The sequence below is a fragment of the Osmia lignaria genome, chromosome 1 (genome assembly GCF_051020975.1).
Source record: "Osmia lignaria lignaria isolate PbOS001 chromosome 1, iyOsmLign1, whole genome shotgun sequence".
In the NCBI taxonomy this organism is placed as follows: domain Eukaryota; kingdom Metazoa; phylum Arthropoda; class Insecta; order Hymenoptera; family Megachilidae; genus Osmia; species Osmia lignaria.
Window position 1 is genome coordinate 12,773,465 of NC_135032.1, and position 20,747 is coordinate 12,794,211.

At 39.1% G+C, this 20,747-nt stretch overlaps 1 protein-coding gene across 1 annotated transcript; it reads left to right on the forward strand.

Moving 5' to 3' along the window:
* Positions 1-280: 280 nt before the first annotated feature.
* On the forward strand, positions 281-14,728 carry LOC117606289 (uncharacterized). Its single transcript, XM_034328599.2, has 5 exons — positions 281-851; positions 9,078-9,136; positions 9,222-9,295; positions 10,354-12,144; positions 12,400-14,728. Exons 2-5 carry the CDS (start codon positions 9,091-9,093, stop codon positions 14,551-14,553), a joined length of 4,065 nt encoding a protein of 1,354 aa, XP_034184490.2. The 5' UTR covers positions 281-851; positions 9,078-9,090; the 3' UTR covers positions 14,554-14,728.
* Positions 14,729-20,747: the final 6,019 nt, after the last annotated feature.

A 20,747-nucleotide genomic window follows, 5' to 3' on the forward strand; every position in this document is an offset into this window, starting at 1 on the left:
CGAGCACGCCCTTAACTCTGCAGTAGCTTAAACAACAGAAGAAGCTAAGGTGGAAAAAGTAACAAAGTTCTAGCAAAACGTCAGTTACACCGTCTAACAAAAACTAGTAATCAGTGGATGATGTATTACAGAACAATTTTCTAATTATAATCTAATTACTCTCAGATGAAGAATGAAAGTTCTTGCAGTACATTAAACATAAAATAAAATAAAAAAAAATAAAAAATTTACTAAACAAATATGATGGTTCACCATTTGAATATCCACAATTCACAATGATCGAAATGATCCCGAGATATGCATCAAAGGAAAATCACGTCCGATCTATGGATGATTCGTAGGTACACGCGATTCCGTCACGGCGCACGCAACGCGTTACAACTTTCCACGCCAGCTGGAAAGCACGCACCGATTCGAACGGCGGTTCTGTTTTCGTAGCAAGTAATAGTGAAGTCGATTCACGGAATAAGAAGGGTCAGTCGAAGCCTACTTTCTTCCTCTGAATCGTCTCGAAGAGGGGAAACCACGTCGACTTAGCGCGTAGACCTTCAACAGAGAAGCTGGCCCCGTCTCCTCGTTGCGTTGGTCAGCCAGTTGTGTGCCAGTCTTACCTACCCAGTGAACGAATCCTCAAGATCAATCCTGTGACAACTTTATTCTTCGACCACGCGTTCTATTGTTCCATACATATATGTATAGTTCTACCGGAAGGTTTTATTCGATTGGTGAAATTTTCTAAAGAGTTTTCATCGATAATCGCTGCTTCTACACCAGAGCTGACCTGATCGATACGAGAAGAGTTTTCGTGTTTGGTGAACCGTGAACCCTTGGACATCTACGCTTCGAACCGAGTAAGTATCTTCTCTTAAAGTTTAGAGGAAATTCGAGAATGTTCACTGGGATCGTGCGAAGAAAGTTATGCTCCATACAACTTGAAGAATTTTTTTCTTTTTGCTTCGAGGATTTTGGTTTAAAATTGGTGGCTGATATTTTTCTACTTGAAAGGAAAATACATATTTTTACTATCCTTCTTTCATTTTATAAGAATTATAGGGACCTAGTTTGATTTTTATATAAAAAATTTATGACTGCTCTTGTTTTTCTGCTCTACTGAAAAGTAACGAAAATGGGCTCGTTATAGATTTCGTGTTGATTTAATTTCATTTGTAGGATTTTCTTCTAATCCAATATCCTCCTTCTTTTAAAACACCCTCTGCATACCTCTTTAACAGTAAAAGGGTTAAATATATAAAGAAAGAGCATGAATCGTGGTCATTTATTTGAAATGACTCTGAGCGAGTTACATGTCGGAAGAAAAATGGCGAAGATGAAACAACACGAGAAGTTTGGCGAACGAATTGATGGCCCGAGGCTCTCTTGCTCGATAATATTACGCTTTATATCGATAAATAACACGAGGCTACCGGAAACTCTGTTCTCTCTGGCTTCGTATGGTCATCTAGGTTGTGCCGAGCCAACGTTACACATTTCTCTCTGTCCTGTCGCGTGTTACTCGCTCCACGGAAATGTTTACCACGTTGAAATATCAAGCTTTATTTGCTCGCTTATAATGTCAGAATTAAACGATAATTGGCTGGATTTTTTGCGCTGGAAATTTCATGATACACGATATTTATGATATTTTATTCGCGAGTTTGCCTTCATTTTTTACCATTTAATGAGCGGACTAAATGTAACTATTAATTGAGGATAATTCATCATTTGCTAACACGTATGTACGTCGCGATACCTTTGATTAAGTCGAAAATTGGGATTACGCAAATGGAGCCAGTCTCTCGTGATTATTATTGTGATTAACAAATCGTTTCGCTTATTACGCCTATATTTCCCTGACAAATCTCCCGCAATTACGTCCGTGTGATTGTGAACGAGCAAACGACGATTCCGTGGAACGATAACAGAAAGAATGAAATTAACCGTGAGAAAGACATTGTAAATGCAATTAATTAGTGTAATTTAACTTTCACTTGTAGAAAAATAGCTGAGATTCTTTTCTGCGAACTAGCATGCGTTATCAACGATCCAAATAAAATTTTTTCATTTAATTGATTCTTCTCTTGGTAAATTTCTAAATTGGATGGATCGATACCTACGATCTGGTGGGATTCGTTCATTTTTTGTAAAGAGCATACAGAATTTCAAGTAGGAAAGAGAAAAAGACTACCGCCAAGGGGATTAAAAGATGAAATTCGTCGTTCGCAAATAAATTGGTAGCTTTTCAATTGGCACGAATAGATCGGAAGCGCGTGTTGTTATTATTAACGTATCGGTGAAGACCGTTTGCAGGAGAAGAACGTTTGGAATCGATGCTTTCATCCTCGGAACGAGTTTGCGCTTTACTGGACCGTTTCCGGTTGTTTATGGTATTACTCTTGTACCACGCTTGACGGTGAACCGATGTCTTTACGAGCAATGGCGATGAAAATTCGACCGCAAGAATTCCACATAGAACCCGAAACTAGCTATTCAATTTTATAGTTATCGAATCGCGATAAAGTCTAATGGAAAAGTTTATCATTTACATTAAAATTAAATTATGATCTATTACTAGCGCGATCGTCCAGAATTTAAAAAAAATTTTACGTTTATCAAAAAGGGGGAAAAATTCGTATGTGCGTCGACCTAATTGCTGACGAGCTTCTAGGTGAAATTCAATTGTACCCTAGGTTTTTCGATGAATACCTACTCCATCGATACCCTTCACGTTCTACTCTAATTAAGCAATTAAAATCGACAGGAATCGGTGTCGAGTCACTTGTTTATAGCAGGGATCGAGCGATTTTTCATGGAAGCACTTGCTGCTTCTCTTTAACTCTTTCCCTTATCGACTTTCCGTCTATCAGACAGTTATTTCTAACAGATTAAGTGTTTACAAGTTTTTACAAGCTTTGCGAGCAAAATTATTCACGCGAAAAAAAAAAACATTTCGAAATTTCCTCTTGCTGAATAAAAGCAGCGGTCCCATTTCATCCGTTATAATAACCAGCATATCACCGTCAGAACTCGGAAAATAGCGAATTCGCTAAAAATCCCACGAGAGTTTCATTCATTCCGCTCAGACACGCGACGAAAAAATTCAACTCCTCGAAACAATCAAAAACTCGCGGACCCGTTCGCGTAAAAGCAAGACGTCGAAACTCGCCGCATGCTCGTTAACACGCTCACACGTGTGCACGAGTTTTATATATTTTTTCTTTTTCTTTCTTCGCTCTTTCTCTCTCTCTTTCTTTTAAACCTCGTGAAAATTCAGAGCCGCGAGCCGACACGCCGTGCTTAGAAACTGCAACCGCGAAAGCAGAGGTGGGGCCGAGAAATTGCTTCTGCTCCTTAAAGCGGGGAAAGTTTTTTTTTTATTCTTCTTCTCTGTCGAACACGTTTGCGACTCGTGTATCCTGTGACGTGATCAACGGATCAAAAACGAGCAGTCTACCAGCACTTCCGGTATGATAACTTTGTTCATTAACCCCCGGAGAGCTGATGGCTTAACAGTTTCGCAGGGGCTCTTACACCGGGTCAGTGTAGGATCATTTGTATCTGTTTGTCGCGAGGTACGTGTCTTTACTTACATCCGCCTGACGATGGAAAATTTGTAGAAGAAAAAGCATAGCTTCCTTTACAAGCGCTATGTATGCAAAATTATATAGGTGGTTTGTTCCTTTTGTGTAATTCAAGCGTTTACGTGGAATGTTTCAAATGATATGATAGACGTTGATTGATCTCTACCACCTTTCCTTTTTTTTTCAATGGGAAAAGAAATTTGTCATCTATAAGGAAGTTCGTGTACAGAAATTGCTGTTATAGTTTCACAGTAATTGGCACTTCATAGAGATACTTTACTTTTTCATTGAAACACGCATAACGCATGAAAATATGATGGGTGTTTCAATTGAAGAGCGTTGATGGGTGTTAATATGCATAGCTTAATGTGCCAGACATCGTTCGGTCTATCGCTTTACGGATCGTGCATTGAATGAAAAACAATACTCGTCGAGAACGAAGGGAAAGTTATGACGAATTTAAGTTGTTGCCTATATAGAAACTTGTTACGAACTGATTAGTCTTTCCGTGCGCAAGTTTCTTAGCGTCTCGTTCGCGTGTGTCTGTTTTTTCGTTTTTGTCTTTTTTCGAGCGATTTCATTTGCCTTCAGTGGAACAGTTAACGATTTGTCTTATTGTCTGATAGGAGAATGGAACAAGATAGGTCTGTCTGGAAGTTTCATCTATTGTATCGGTATAGCAAACGAAATGTCATTTTAGTAGGAGTTTCTGAAGGCTCTGTTTGCTATTATCGTCGTTTACAATGTCGGGCTGATTGTACGTGAAAACTCTGGATAATTTGTTTCGTTAAATATTCGTCTGTGATAAGCCCAAATTGATTTATGTTGATGGACGGATATAAAATTTGCACCTTGCACCAACACGTAATTCCTATGGGTCATGCTTTCACTTTCCCATAACCGGCTAGTACCCATTTATATTATTTTACCGGGTCATCCATTTTATATTGACTATTAAGGTGAAAGTATCTAAATTCCTCGGAAAAACCTTGGAAATTTTATCTCGCAAACTATTCATGCGATCCCCTTTTCCATTTCAAAATGACCTGTAACTCGTTAAGTAACATCGTTGCCCTGATTTTCTGTTAATTATTGTTTCCTCGGCGAAGCTAACGAATTCCTTTTACGCGTGTCTCAGTTAATCATGAAAAAGGAGTTATCTCGACCGAAGCATCGAACGATCCTCGTCATTGTTGCAAAATAAGGCCTAGAACCAGTCGACTAATCCGCGCGTAAGGTCTTGAGAAAACGACGCTTTTCAACGGGATTGCATCACACCACGAGCATGCTATTAGTTAACCAGGTTCGTGTTTTGAAAAAAGAGCGTGTGTGCTCGCGAGTCAAGAGAAACACCAGAACCAGAACCTTTCCCAAGGAAGTTGGAAGGATATTTGCGTTAGAATTTCTGCCAACTGGTTCTATGCGGTTGAACGAACTCGTATACGCGCGTGTTAATTAATCTTCTCTAGTCTTCTTTTCAATAAGCAGGTTTTATCGATCGTGCGTTTGCATATTCCGAATCGTAGGTTGTGCAACGTGGATCGATTTTGACAAGCAGCTCCACGAGGCAATGCATGTACTGTTAGGTAACTATCCCGTAAAGTTCTGTAGTTAGTAATTGACAATTAATGCGTAGACGTGGATACATGTACGCGGCGCGGTGGTTGCAAGTGGAAAGCGAAAGGCCGAGGGAAACAGAGCATAACCGTATCGTGAGATCGTGAACGCGATTCGTTGAAAACCGGGCCCTGAATGTTATCGTGCATTGGCCCGTGATACAGCCTTTTTTTCCGAACCCCCTTTCCAAAGAAACCCGGAAATATTTTCCTCCCTCCATATTTCCGCGATAGCAACTACTCGAGACACCTTGCCATTTTATAGTTTAAACATTTCTTGATAAAACACGTGTTCCTTCTCACGAGACGCTATGTTATACACGACAGAAGAAGAAGAAGAAGAAGCAGTATAATCTTCTATCGTGAACAAATGACTGAAATAAATCGAAAATGTCAAGCCGAAGCAGAATATAAAGTAAGCCTGAAAAATATTCACAATCTGCATTACAAATGCAATTCACGCGGTTATCCTTAACAAATCGGCTCTTTTGCTCGTTTTGCCTTAGCCAGTTAAGAAACTTCGGTTTCACGCTCATTCAAGCCTCCGACAAGGAGAATGTCGCGAGCTGGAAAAATTGCTACAGTTTAACCCCGAGTTTCTGCTCTTTAAACATCACGGCTTTGCAATTTCGTTTCGCAAAACTAGGCGAAAAATAAATAATTTCGTTTATTCGAAATTATGTAAAATTTTTTTTTATATTCCGAGATCTGCAATTTCGATGTAGAAGCGGAAAAACATTTGAAGAGTTAATTACTACGTGAGCACACCGTGCAAAAACTTAACGAAGATAATTGGAAAAATCCTACCTGTCGTTGAGTTCGCATCTACCGTTGCGTTGAAGAAATCTCAGATTCATCAAGATATCCAAGACACGCACTCCTGCTGCTTATTCGATTTCCTGTTGTACGCCCACGTTTCTACCCCTAATTCGATTTTATAGCTCTGCAGTGGTTGCACGTTGCACCTTGAAATCGTCTGCTTGGTCAGATTATCTGTGTTTAATCGTATACTAACCCAAACCTCGTGTAATTATCCAATTTTTTACAATTAACCCTTTCACTTTATTTAAAAAAAAAAATGAAATCATTTCGAAAATAAATTATTAATGTAATTTCGCAATATTTCTCGTTGTTGCAAGAATAATACAGCAATTCAAATGTTACCCCGTGCTAAAACTAAAACGAACACGCGAGTTGGCCATTATTGTGGTAAAAGTTTCAGTGAGAGGTGCTTGAGATTTTTTCAAAAGTAGTCGTCCTTCGTTACATTTACACGTGAACTCGTTACACGTTCCCAACTGCTCAGCAATTTCTTTTTCTTTCCTATGTATTTCCCCACGTGTTTTGTTTCATCCCGTTACTTATTATGTATGTACCAGAATTTTTAGCAAACTAATAGGATAACTTTTTTCATCGATTTTGGCCTTCGCTAACGATAAATCGATAAACTTGTTATTTTCCTGTCGATTGCCAGATGTTGCAGCGGAAATATCGCGCAATATGCTCGGAAAATTCAATTTCGCCCTCTCAAACGTACTATTTACTGATCTCTTATTAACACACCGAATGTCAGTGGGTTTACAAATTTAATACAATTAAATAATTAAAAGAGACAGAAAATTCTAAGTACCATTAATATTATAAAATTACATGAATATTTATAATCAATGAAATTCAACCAAAATAAATGACACAAGTTGAAACGCATGAAAATTCAGAAGATCGAGTAAAACGATTTCCAGTACTCTGGATTCGATCGTTCGTCATTCAAATTGCGCGCGAAATTGTACAACCGCACCGGAAACCATTGGAAAATTTAGCCGGAGGCTGCGTCACCCCTCCAGGGATAGGCTAATGCTTGTAATTAATTCAACTGGAATCTGCGTGAAATTTAAATGCACCTGCACTATTGATTTTTCGATTCGCCGGCAATTTTGACCGCTCAGGTGGCACCACCTTTGCGTACCTAAACTGTGCACATGCGTATCAATCTTGGTACCAATTCGTGTTCCAAATATTTCCTACCCTAACTCTACTAACTTGGAATTTTAATAAACCTTCTAATTTATAATCTCCCATTAAATCTCAGAATGCCCTACTTTAAATTTTTCACAAAAAATCTATTCATCAATCGTATTGTAGAGTTTACCATATGAAATTAGGGTGCAAGTTGAAAATGGTTTCTCGAGATGGAATGAATTACTTTAGGAAGGAAGTTGGAATGTGACCGCGCTCTTCGATATGAAGTGGATCGAAGCAATAGGGGACAGTGACGAAATGTGGAGCACAAGTAACCGTGCTGTCATCGGAAAGTTTGAAAGTAGTGCCATTTCTAAAGAGATGCTACGCACGGTGACTGTACACTCAAATAAATAATAGAAAGCACAATGTACTCTCTATTAAATAATAATATCCTAAAAGGACAACTTCCAACCAGCAATATAAATTCATTATCCGTTTAAACACTGTTACCGTTTTAATTTTCATTCGCCTGATCGTGAGTATCGCGTTTTTAATGGCACAAAGTTACACAGCACTTTGTAAACGACTATTAACGAAATTGCTACTCATAATCGATCAAATAAAAATTTTACAAATCATTAGCAACAGCTAATAATTACACGAAGATCGTTAAAAAACTCAATACCTTCGTAAAACTTATAACTACCGGATCGAACTGGTCGAACCAATTCGTTTTATGTAACAAGTTGATCGTTAACCACCTTTTGGTCTTCCTATCAATTCGTTCGGGAATGAAAAATCGTATAGTTGGGTGGTTTAATGGAATGCATAAAAATAACGCGTACCCAAGTGTACTCTCTAAAAATATACTACGTCGATTCGAAGCCAGTTCTACATTTCTCACCTGTTCCCCCCCCCAACTGCGAAAGGTGTACTTACGTGACAATCCGAGGCTAGAAAATTAATGAGAGAAAGTAGATTTTTTCGATGACGATAATTTATTCCTCGTACTCACGCCCTTGGTAATACCGTAGGAGAATTAATGATGCATTTATGGAGATAGTAACGGGGTAATTAGGGTCGTTTTACTCGGTAATCGCGACGAAATCACGGCTCATTGTCGCTTCGTTCAAAATAAAAACTGACAAAGATTACTTTTCCTTACATTTTCAACTTACTACTTTCTTCAGCAGATTCATCACTGTTCTACTTCTACCATCAGTTGGGCCATCAGTGACCCACGGTGTTCATCGCAAGAACAATTTTAATTAAATGAGAAACTGCATTTTTTGGTGCAAGTTTCCTCAACTATTCTGCTTTCATAAACTTCTCCACTTTATACTTGGTACATAGGATGATTCATAGCAATCTTTCTGGATCTACCGATCGTTCAGTTTGTATCAAATGAAAAATTGAAAACATCGGGGTGGAAATTTCAGAAAATTACCGGTACTCGTAAAAAAGAGAAATTCTTCCGTCTTTCCGCGAGTTTCACTGTTGCTATGATTCAGAGAAATGACAAAATAGTACCGGAAATGAGGTGAACAGCAACGATAGACAACGCTTTCCATGCTTCCTTTCTCTGTTACATTTTTCCCGTACTATCTAGACAATTGAGGGTTGGCTCACTGAAATATGCTAATCTCAGCTCTAAATTCTCGTAATCAGCTAATTTGCTACCTGACGAACGCCATCCGGAATGCATTCTCTTTTAGAGATGAAAATTTCTTTTTGCATATTAGCAATAAGATACCTTATGACGTAAATCTCACAAGAGAAAAATATATAAAAATTGTAGGAATTCCAATAATCTGTTTCAAAGTATTTTCCAATAGAATTGGAAATCTATACGCTATTTTTAACAAATTTTTTGGCCAAAGGAAATTAATATTAAAACGTAAACCGATACATTTCGTTACAGAACGCGAACGTAAATGATCCCATGGTCTGTCACGATGCGGTCGGCACTAATCATGAATTGTAAGTATACTTTCTAACGATGCTACTGGAATCTCTAATTGATCAACGAAAGCGATTAACGTTTTCTATTACACTGGAATCTCAGGTGTCCTTGCGATGGGGTTGTTCACCTGTATCGATGCGATCACCGTATCGATTGACCGATCTGATAATAAACCGGTAAGTAAAACGAAAAGCCCTTTTTAAGTTGATGCAACCAAAAGGAGCTTCTCTTTTTCGCATGAAAGTCGAGCAAGGAAAACATTGTCCCTGTTGAAGCTTTCAAACTATTTTAAGCTAATGCACAAGATACACAACAGTTGATTGATGTATACATTAAACATCTCTTTCTTCTCTGGCTCTCGAGATGACGTAAATTTTTAGCCAATATTTGTTCAACTTCTTCGATCGATAAAGATTAGCAGGATTAAGATTTTCATATCGCTCAAAGTGAAATTAAATTAACGTTTTCCAAGTATCATTAATAGTAATTTTCTTTTAAATTCTTTAATTTTCATCTGTTCCACGTAACTGGAGCTACCGAAAGCTTTAACAGGATCACGTTTCTACAGCTAAGCATCAGATTTCCGAATGTAGGTCAGCGATTTAGTTTAAACTTTGCTCAGTTAACGTACATTATGTTAATAACGCGATAAAAGTTTGTAAGAAGATTTGTAATGTAATTTTTCAGTCGATCTTATCCGTATCAATGGTGATAAGTTATGAAACACAAAACTAGTTAAAATGATGTTTGAAAGGAAAAAAGAGATTTGCTATCGATAGATTTTAATTTCCTGGAAGGTAACGTCACATTCTCGTTAACGCAATATCAGACAACCTAAATCTACCTCTTATAGCGTAAGAATTCATAAAACGAGGCCTCGTTTCAGTATCCCTTTCGAGAAAGTTGGATCCCCACGATTCACAGAACGAACATAAACATCTCAATGAGTCACGGAACTCGAATCGATTGTAACTTCCGTTCTGTCGATGACAGAAGAAAAACATCGAAAGATAAAACAGGATCTGTTTCCCAAAGGACTCGTTTTTTCATTCTATTTTCTCGTTTCCGTCGCTTTGTGTTTTCATCCTGTTTTCTCCCATAGAATTGTTTTCTTCCGTGTTACGTTTCGAAACACTAGATACCTTTTCATAGAAATGAAAACTTGCCGAACACGCAAGTGTTTAAGCTGCTGCCTATTGATTCAGCGAACGGTACCCTTCAACCCTATTTACAGCCACCGACGCGATCATCGATGATCGCAAACGGATGGCGGCCACTGACCAACGGCTACGAAGAAACAATTGGCACAAACGTATCGCCATCGAGCGGTCTCGAGAGGAATGGACCGTTACACCCGGTTCTAGGTAAACTGCAGGAACACATGGCCACGTCGGAGAAGCTGAAACCGCAACGAAAGGGTAAACCGTCCTCCCATCACGACTACAATCCCCCAAGCATACTAGGAAGCTTCACGATGCTTCACGGTCATTCGGCCTTGAAAGCACGCGGCGAGCTACCGAACCACAATCATGCGAATAAACACGTCGCCTCGGAGACCCGAGACTACACCTTCCTGATCCCACCTCCGAAAGACGCCTACCGTTTCGAAATGGACCACCATAGGAAGCCGATTTTACGGGATAACTCCGGATACCTTCGTCAACCACAATTCGGACCCCCAACCGGTCATCAACCACCCGACCCGATAAAGGCGGCCACATATTTCATCAAAAGTTACACCTCCACCACCAACATGCCCTCCTCGCCAGTGTCATCCCCGAAGAACAGACATTACGCGGATCCGTACGTTCCTCAGCTGCTCCAGCCTCCAAGGTACCAGGTGAAGCCATTCGAATCGCTGAAAGTGTCCAACAGCGCTAAGCCCTATTTCCAACCCCCTGGTACCGCGCTGGCTCCAGACTTTGGAAAGGATAAACGGCTTAGCGACTACGAGCACCGAGCCAACTACGATAAATTCCAACCGCCCTCCCATAATGATCACCTGATCAATCCTGCGAGCAGCGGAAACTTTTTCAGCCAAGTGAACCACCCTCCTCACTCCTACAAAACTTCCTACGAGAGGGACCCAGCCTTCCTGGTGCACGAGAGCCACGAAATCAGCTACATTACACCTCCTTCCATCTATAATGGATTCAATTTTAGACCCTCTTTGCCGTACGAGACCCTACTGCCGCCAGACGTCTACAGTTCCTCGACTCCATCGCCCACCACCCCAAGGGAGTCAAACAAATATCAGCAATCGGCTGATCTCGGTCAAGGACACGATTATAAACGACCAGGACATAACACCGCGACTAAACAGGTCGATGATAATGGAGGACACGGTGAGATTTTGCCCACCGCAGGGATTGGGAACACCTATTACGTGTCGGAACAACAGGATCTAACCCCGCCACCTCCATCTTGGCCCGCGCCAAAGAATAAATACACCTCGGACATCAACGAGGTTCTACCAAGAGTCAATCCTCCTTCGAAATTCAATCAGGAACCCATCGGATCCAATCAGATCCCTCAAGTTCCTAAAGTAGTGTACATCAAACCTCAGGCCCAAGCTCCTCAGTATTCAGGCTCTGTCCTACCGATTGATATTCGGCCAGAGAACAGCGAACCGGAGTACGAGACACCAGAGAGTATATCTCTGAAACACTTCAACGAGCAACAGTATCTTCTTCAGCAACAACTGTTGCAAAGAGATAGACAGAGGCTGGCTGAACAGGAGAGGCAACAACAGTTGGAGATTGAGAAACAGCAACAGGAGGAATTGAAGAAGAGGCAGGAAGAGCTGAGGCAGCTGTTGGAAGAACAAAAGGAAGAGGACGAGGCTAGATTGGCTGTCGAATCGGCGAAGAATCAATCGCAGCAACTGGCTAAAGTGACGGAGGAACAGGGTCCTTATTCGATCCAGCTGACGGAATACGAAATCCCGAAGGTAACCACCATTCCAACCGCGGTGATTACCGAGCAGACCGGTCTTGGAAAACTGCCAAAGGTTCAACAGTCTCAGGTAGGTCTTTCCAGGGAGGCTTTTTGCCAAGTGTTTGACCACCGTGGAAGTTCGGTAATAAATGGGGGATAGGTTACGGTCCGGGTGGTTATACTTCAGGGACAGTTTTCGAATAATAAATATGATGAGCGGTGTGGGCGTTACGAGGAGTTTTCATTTAATCTAAGAGAAAATTAGGTACCTTTTAGGCATATAAAAATCAATATTTGTCATTAATTACCAAGTTCACAACAAAGTTTCGAAATCCTTCCACAGGTAACTCAACCCAGCTACACCATCTCGGAGAGTCCTGCGGTGCCGAGTCAGCAGTATCAAGATCAATTAAGAAATCAACCAGAACAAGTCAATTATCGAGAGCCTCAAATTGATTTACGACCTCACAGGCCGCTGAAACCGTCACGCGATCAATATAGGCGAAGAAAGCCAAGCACCTCGGCATACGAGCCTGCACCAACAGAAGCTCCCGCCCAGCTTCCGGAAACCTCGCTGCCTATAACGTTGCACGCCGAAGAAGTACCCATTCAGACTACTGGCACCTTTGAAATCACCACCCTGCCGTCGGTAGTGACACAGAAGCCGAGAACCCGGAGACCGGGTGCGCCTCTGCGTCGAAGACGACCAACCACCACCACCACCACCACCACCCCAGAGCCAGTCACCGCAGCAGAAGACTATCTCAAGTACGACAGACCCGAAGAGGTGAAACACCATCTGGACCCATCTCGGAGAAGACGAATCAAGCCTACCCAGGCCACCTACGACGAGTCGGTGACCGAGAAGAAGGCTAACATAAGAAAGAGACCTGGGCACAGGAACAGGGTGAATCCAGGAGAGCCCTTCGAGGCTGAGATCGTCACAGAGATCGTTCATACACCGGTGAACACCTACAAAAGCGAAACTGAATCTCTCCAGAGCTACACCGACTACAATCAGTTCGTAACGAACCAGCCTAATGGTCAGCAATTTGATTACACCTCGCAAAAGTTTCTCCAGGTTGATGAGCAAGCAGAAGACACCACCCAGCCCATACCAGTAGAGTACTACACGGAATCTACCAGGACGAACGTGGAAGACGTTCTAAACAACGAGAATTATAATGAAAATAGCGGTCCGGTGACCAACATCCCCCTTGAAAACTTATTTGTTAGAACAGAAGGCAATTACTATGATAGAGCGACGGCGGTGTCATCCACCAGCGCCGGTGTCAGTTCCATCTCCAGCGTGACTACAACACCATCCACTACCACATCCACCGAACAATCCACGACCGAGGCGCCTCAGATAAGCACCTCCACCATCCGATCGCACAAGATCAGACCAATGAGATACGGAAACACAACCAGGCCGCGGTTCAGCATTAAAGACTACAAGAGTCGGTTGGACTACAAGAGCAGATTATCCCAAACGTCCAGCACAGAAGCGTCATCCACGCCTGCGCCGCACACTAAGCAGAGAGGAACCAGTATTAAATACCAGCAACAAAATGGCGACACGAATAGAGAAACTCCTGGAAGATACAAATACATGTCCAGGATGAACTACAGGTCAACTTCTCCTACACCATTGATATCCAAAGATCAAGAAACAGCAGTGGAAGAAGGTACCTCGTCCACCACAGAGAGGAGCAATCGTTTCGTGCCCAAAAGAAGACCAGTTAACGCGAACGTGTACAGGAGTAGGATATCCGGTACGACTAGTAATCCTAACAAGAACCAACATCAGTACGATAGTGAAAATCAGAAACCGAGCACAGCTCGGCCAGAGAACGTGTTCTCCTCGTCGGTCAGACGGCGACCCACGATGAAAAGCAGGTTACCCGCCCAAAAGGAGAGCTCGACCGTGGCGTACCACGCGAGAAAGGAAGCCGAAGCCACGGAAATGGCCGCGGAAGAGACCAGTTTCTATTCCGCCGTCACTACAATGGCCAGCACCCGAGTGGCCGCTAACGAGATCCCCGTTGAAAACGAGCAAACTGGCTCCACCGACGTTCCAGCCGTTGACGAGGACAAAAATGCGGACGAAAGTGAAATCAAGCCGAGTTTTCATGCTGAAAATGAACATCCACCTGGCGAACCGGTTGCCAGCAGCACGGCCAAAACCGTGCACGAGAATCGGTTAAAGGAAACCGCGGTCACCGACCAATATTCCTCGACGAAAACGGAAGTGACTACCGTGTCGAACGAAAATAAAGAAACTACAAGCACGCTCGACGAAGAGGAATTGTTTGCCAAAGCGTCTCAAAGCGTAGCGGATCTGACCAGCTCCGCTTCGGCTTTGTATGATAAACCTGGCATGTTCAAAGCAGTCTCTCCTGAGAGCAGAGTCGTGGCCAACCATTTCAAGATACCCACTGACGAGCCCACTTTACCTATCGAAGCTTTCTTCCAGGAATTATCAAAGAAAAGCTAAGTTTCATGGTGTAAACGAATGGTTTGACGGTGATTCGTGTTTTTGGCTTACCTGCATGTCTGAAGCAGAATCGATTCTTCAGAAAACATGGGATGTTCGAAAGGGGAAATTAAAAGACAATTGAATTTTTGTATCTTCTTTTTTTTCTTTCGAAATACCTAATTGATTTTGGGGATGTGGATAATTTTTTTTTGATAATTTAAGGAAAGACGAAGGTACCAAAAAATCTTGGAAGAAGCAGGTCGTTTGAGTAACGATTAAAAGAAAAGTAGGATAATTTTTCAAAGAAAATGAAATAATACGTGCAATAATTGCTCTATCCTGTGATGATGTTTCACCGTAAAATTTGAACAGCTTTACAGGGAATTTAAGATACCAAATGCATACATTCGAATTAGGATATTAACGATCCAAATTATCTTCATGCTATCCTAGTTGTACCTAAATGAACTAATTAATTTATTTGAAACGCGCCACGTACACTGAATCGTTCGATCGTATACCAAGGCATCCATTATTTTTCTAACAATTGGTGCTATGAAATGGGGAAAAAAAAATAATGGATGCTACGAGATATCTTTGTAAATATAAGTACTACTTTAGAGCGTTTATCTTATTCGATTTCAAGCAGATAAATACTCGTGATTAATATAAGAAATATTTTTAAGAATGAATAGAGATCATTGAACCTTTTCTATCGATGTCAAGTGTTTTCTACGATTCTCAGAAACCCTTTTCTAAAATTAAATAAAAATTGATTTAACTAAATCGAGAATCGTAGAAAATATATTTATGTATGTTGATGTATCCGTACGTGTAAGTAGTAAAATATCGAATAAGCTCGGTGCATCGTGTTATTTATATTGATTAAGCAAATTCATGTACACTGTAAATATATATATACATAATATATATATACAATAAATAGTATACATAAAATATGTTGTTATTTACATCGTCATAGCGATTAATCCAGCGAACGGGATATCCAGTATGTATGAAAAGGTAATAGGTCAAGTCGTGTCGAAAAAACACGGTGTCAAACATTCCAATTTAATTCACAATCCATTTAATTACGTCACGATGAATGGTTACATGTGTAGTAGTCATTCACGAGTAAAATACTAGTTTGAAAAGTATAATTCACCCCTTCTACTTTCATTGAAAACACACTAACAATAATTTTAATCGTTAACTCTTTCGCTATGATATAATTTAACCCAGCACGACAAAACGTTAGAAAAAGTAATAAACTTTTTGCTTTTGGGTCATGGTTGACCCATTAATTTCAGGAGGTTTTTTGTGCCAACACCTTACACAGGGTGTAGAAGCACTTCAAACCAAGTTTGCATCCTATATACCACTCTGAAGAGACTCGAGCTTCTTATACTTCCATATATCTTTCAAACCCACATTGTTTTTACGATCACGCTATGTTTCTTCCTCCAATTATGCTTCAAATTTTTTGCCTATTTTTCTATGGAATCGTTTGAATTAATAGCGAAAGAGTTAACACGCTAAACAAGACAAAATAGTACTTTACTCGGCTACCCGAGTCTCCTCTAAAGATCGACAATGAGTTCTTTCGTTTCACGGTTACAATGTGTATATATACACATATAGGTGTATAGGCCTACAGAGATTAATTCGATTGTACCTAATTTAGAATTACGCACAGGCCGTACATTGTTAACCCTCTATAAACCCACATCAAATTTATAACATTTGTGAAAATAAAAATAAAAAAAAAAAGAATAAATAAAAGCTATAAGTACCTTCTTCTTTGATGCCTTGTATGCTAATGTTAATATTTCTACATAGAAATTATATAAAAAAATATTGAACTTCATAACTATAGGTTACAGAGGGTTAATTAATTATTCACGTTGAAATATGTACGTCGTGTAAAACTCCTCTCCCATTTTGTAATTGACAATTAGTTTAACGCGCTTTTCTTTTTGTTTCGTTTATTTCTTTTCCTTTTTTTATTTTTTTTTTTTTTTTTTATTCAGTCATTCGAGGTACCGTTGTATATAATATATACGTATATATACATAACAATATTAAACTATCCAGACGAGAATAGGCACACTCATACCAAAAGTATTTACAATGCTAACCACAAAGTGGTAGAGCATGAAGTGGACGTTGCACAGCTACAGACGTTTCTGTACGCACACGAAAACGCAATTTTCTACAGATAGAAATTCATCGAAATCACTAGGATAATGATAAATGAAACCTGAGACACATCGATTCGCTTCGAGATGATCGCGAATTTATACTTTGGTCTACGAACGAATGTTGGTCCTTACAGGAAACTACGCAGGGGTAGTTTAGAAACTATAGGAACAACATAACGATAAGCTCCTTTCGTCTAGTTAATTTCCTATCATTAGAGTGCGGATCTTTATACAATTAGAAATCAGAGACCTATTTTTTGCATAATCATCCCCAATCTTCAGTACCCCAATTGTAATTGGTACGTACTCCTAAAATTACACGAAGAAATAAAATCGAAATCACACGAAAATATACAGGGGAGAAGATTTAGCACTATTAACAATCAGAAGACAATCATTAGTTAAAAAGATGTTAGAAAAAGGAAATTGCGGTACGACACGTGTGTTTGTATACGTATATGTATAAATTGTTCTCAGCATATTTATACACAGAATTTCTCGCTATAAATCGCTTATTTTATTTTAAACAGCACGACGTAACTAAAGCTGATGTTTTAAAGTACCCATAGTAAATACTATGCTTAACTATGCTTCAATCTTTCGGCTCGACCCTTTCAATTTCTTATTTAGAATTATTCTGGACATCGTTGTGGATACGAGCAATTATTTCTTCTTACCCTATTCGAAACTAATCGTCAGAAAGCCAATTTGCAACTTAACGTATTGTCAATAGATGGATATTGAAATAATTGACAATATTTATATATCAATGGCCTGAGAACTCCATAACACATTTGGAATATTTAAAATATACAAGATGATTGTCTAAATATTCATTCGAGGCAAACTTTACTCATTAATTTTAATGATCGGAGGACTCCTTAACGAAAAATGAAATTACACTTTCGATTGACTCGAAAGAGAAAAAAAAAATATCATTTGCATGAACGCGTTTTCACGTATACTAATTACGCGCCTACTGATTCGCGTATTGTAAAAGATCTATAAAGCCGAAAGATTAACACGCGATGTACTTCTAACACTTTCAAGCGGGTCATTCCTATTCTACGACCCTTTTTAGAATTTCCATGTGTGGCTTCGGCGTTGGTCCGCTTTTAGTACGTTATTATCACTTTGTTTTTCATTTTTTTAATATTTCTTTTTTTCTCCTATTATTTGCCTTGCAATCGTTTGCTTTTTAATGACACGTCGATCCACGTCGATCGTACCGGATGCACGGTCGAGGAGATCGAAGCTTAAAATCGATGATCTTCACGTCGAAATCGCGAGGCACGTACAATAAACGTCAACGTCGGAAATTACTGACGACGATTCGACGGCTAATTTCGTTGATTTCACTCGTTAGCCTCGATTTTCCCGGGATGATCGTTGTTAATGCCAGAAATGTGTGAAACGTTAGGTTGGTGCGAAAGGATCGTCGTATATTATCTTATTTTTCTTATCGAAGAGGAGATCTCGTATATTCGCGAAATAATGAATAAAAAAATTAATCACGTTGATATAATTGATTGATTCTATAGATAAGTTTCATTCAATTCCTTTGTTATACAATTCGATCGCTACGCTATATTTGTCAAAAAGACCTACCAAGCAGTGATTTTACCATATCTTTAACACATTGAGCTTATTATTGTGATAATATTTAGTCTGTTTTATTACCTAGAATTTATAGTACTTATTCTTAGACGATTTTTCCTTTCAAGTCGAAAATTAATCGAGGATCGTTTAAATTAAAAAGATATTAAGCTCGCTATAAATGTCACTTGTAATCCATAGACAAGTTAACATCAGCAGTCTTATTTCAAACACTTTTTCCTACAAATACGACAACACTTTTGCACCGACCCCATTACTTATACTCCTCTCTGTATCCTTCCATTATCGAAGACTCAAGAATCAATTACCCTAATTCTATGTCGAAAGCAAATATGCTTGAGGAATCACAAAACCATTAGATTATAGTTTAAGAAAATTTTCCTAAAAGAATTATCAATTGCCAATAAATGATTTTCGTTACCATGGCATGGGTAACTCCCGCGACAGTGGAAACGTTAATGATTAAGAGTAATTTCTATCACGAAGAAGACTCATTTTAACTCGAGTAACTCGAATCAAATGTAACAAGGCAAAAGGTTAAAGCGAGCTTCTAATACGCGGTCAAAAAGGTTCCCTATAGCGAGGAGAAGTCGCGTGTTGCGGTTTACCGCTGAAAGCACTATGAACTCAAGTTCTTTGGCTTCAATTTACTGCATCTCTCTCTGGATTTCTGGATCTTGTGTAAAAGCTGCGAGGACATTTCACGTATAGGGTGCCCCACCTGACACTTTCTATGAAACATACCTACAATTTTCAAAAGCCACACAGAATCTATTTATCTTTAGATATCTATTTACATAAAACTCATTTTCAATGGTACCATACAATTTTCCTTTCATAAATTCTTGTTAACGACCGGATCTTTTCATGATTTAAGACAATGACCAAAAATGACTCGATATTGGTTGGACCAGGATTAAAAAGAAAAGGAAGATAATTTAAAACATTAGAAAAATATGGTTTCAAATTTGTTGGGACACCCTCTACATAGTATTTATTAATTTCTGAACATCTTATGGTAATGCAATGAAAAGAAATTCAATTACTTGAAAATTTCTAAAATTTGGAAAAAATCTACGGTATCTTATAGTAAAGTTATCCCTTTACAAAAAAATCAAATATGCGATCAATGTCTGGCAGAGTTTTCATATAAAAATTCACCAAGATATTGCGATACGTGAAATCGATCGGAGGAAAGCAGCAGTGAAAATTTTTTGCGAGCATTATTGGAACGAGAATTCTGGAACAACGAGCATTTGCATATTCAATGCATTTGCGGCTGGAGAGTTTGCAATTAAACTTTCTATGGAGCCGACAACATTACAAATATTGTTCCTTTCATCGTGCAAGTAGTATGAAAGGTACACCTGTCGAAACAACGAGAAGTCATTGAAAGAGAAAAAATCGTTTACCTTTTGGAAAAATTCTACAGATTGACCCATTTCGATTTGCACGTCAATTGAAAAAATTCAACTATACTCCGAGAACAATGCCGAACTGAAGCAAACTCAACTTCGTCAAATAAAAATTGGAGGAAATCATTAACTTTACAATCTCTGAAAATCTGCAAGTTTCCTTTTAAAGAAAACTGATTAACTATTTGTAAAATAAAAATTGAAGAAACTTGTTAACTTTGTAATCACTGTTTCTCAAGAATTAATTGACTATGAAATTAATTTTATATCGTAAAAGAAATATAAAGAAAATTATTGATTTTAAAATCATTGCTACTTAATTAGAATATTAAAACATCTAATGAAAATAAGTGATTGACTAATGCGAAATTCGATCGATTTCTAATTAAATTTTCTTTTTTCCTCGTGGAAAGGGATGCGTATGTATTTTAACGGAGAATTTAACCTGAGAAACTTATCCTTACAGCGGAAAAACAGGCAATTCCGAGGAAACTCGAATGCAGGAAGAGCTAAAGCGTTCGTTGAACTGATTTACGCCGTTTACTATCTTCCGACGAAACTTTTTCACCGACTGACAAGTTTTCAAAGTTCATTTGTACGATGAATTCTCCATCGGGCATTTGAAAAGCCAACTTGGTTATTAGAAACATTATTACGAAAACACGGAAATGTCAGTGAAATTTCTCATGATTACGCTAATTACGAAAGTTCCTTTACAAACGTCGCCGTACGCACCAACTATGTAGATGCTATTATTTAGATGAATTTCTGAAATTAACATCGCAATTGTTGCTAGAATAATGGACACCCTTGAATGAAATGCCTTTGTGTCAACATGCATGAGAAAATGTAAATCAAGCATACTGTGAAGTTGTCAGAGAAATGTATGCGTTCCAAGATTTCAGAAATTTACAAATTTTAAATCCTTTGATAATTGTAAGAATACTTATTTTACAATATTCCGGAATTTCTATCTCGC

Excerpts from the sequence above, each read along its gene's own strand:
- LOC117606289 (XM_034328599.2), top strand. The coding sequence starts at position 9,091 with ATGATCCCATGGTCTGTCACGATGCGGTCGGCACTAATCATGAATT. Across the intron at positions 9,137-9,221 it reads GTCGGCACTAATCATGAATT|GTGTCCTTGCGATGGGGTTG; the intron begins GTAAGTATACTT and ends CTGGAATCTCAG. Across the intron at positions 12,145-12,399 it reads CAAAGGTTCAACAGTCTCAG|GTAACTCAACCCAGCTACAC; the intron begins GTAGGTCTTTCC and ends ATCCTTCCACAG.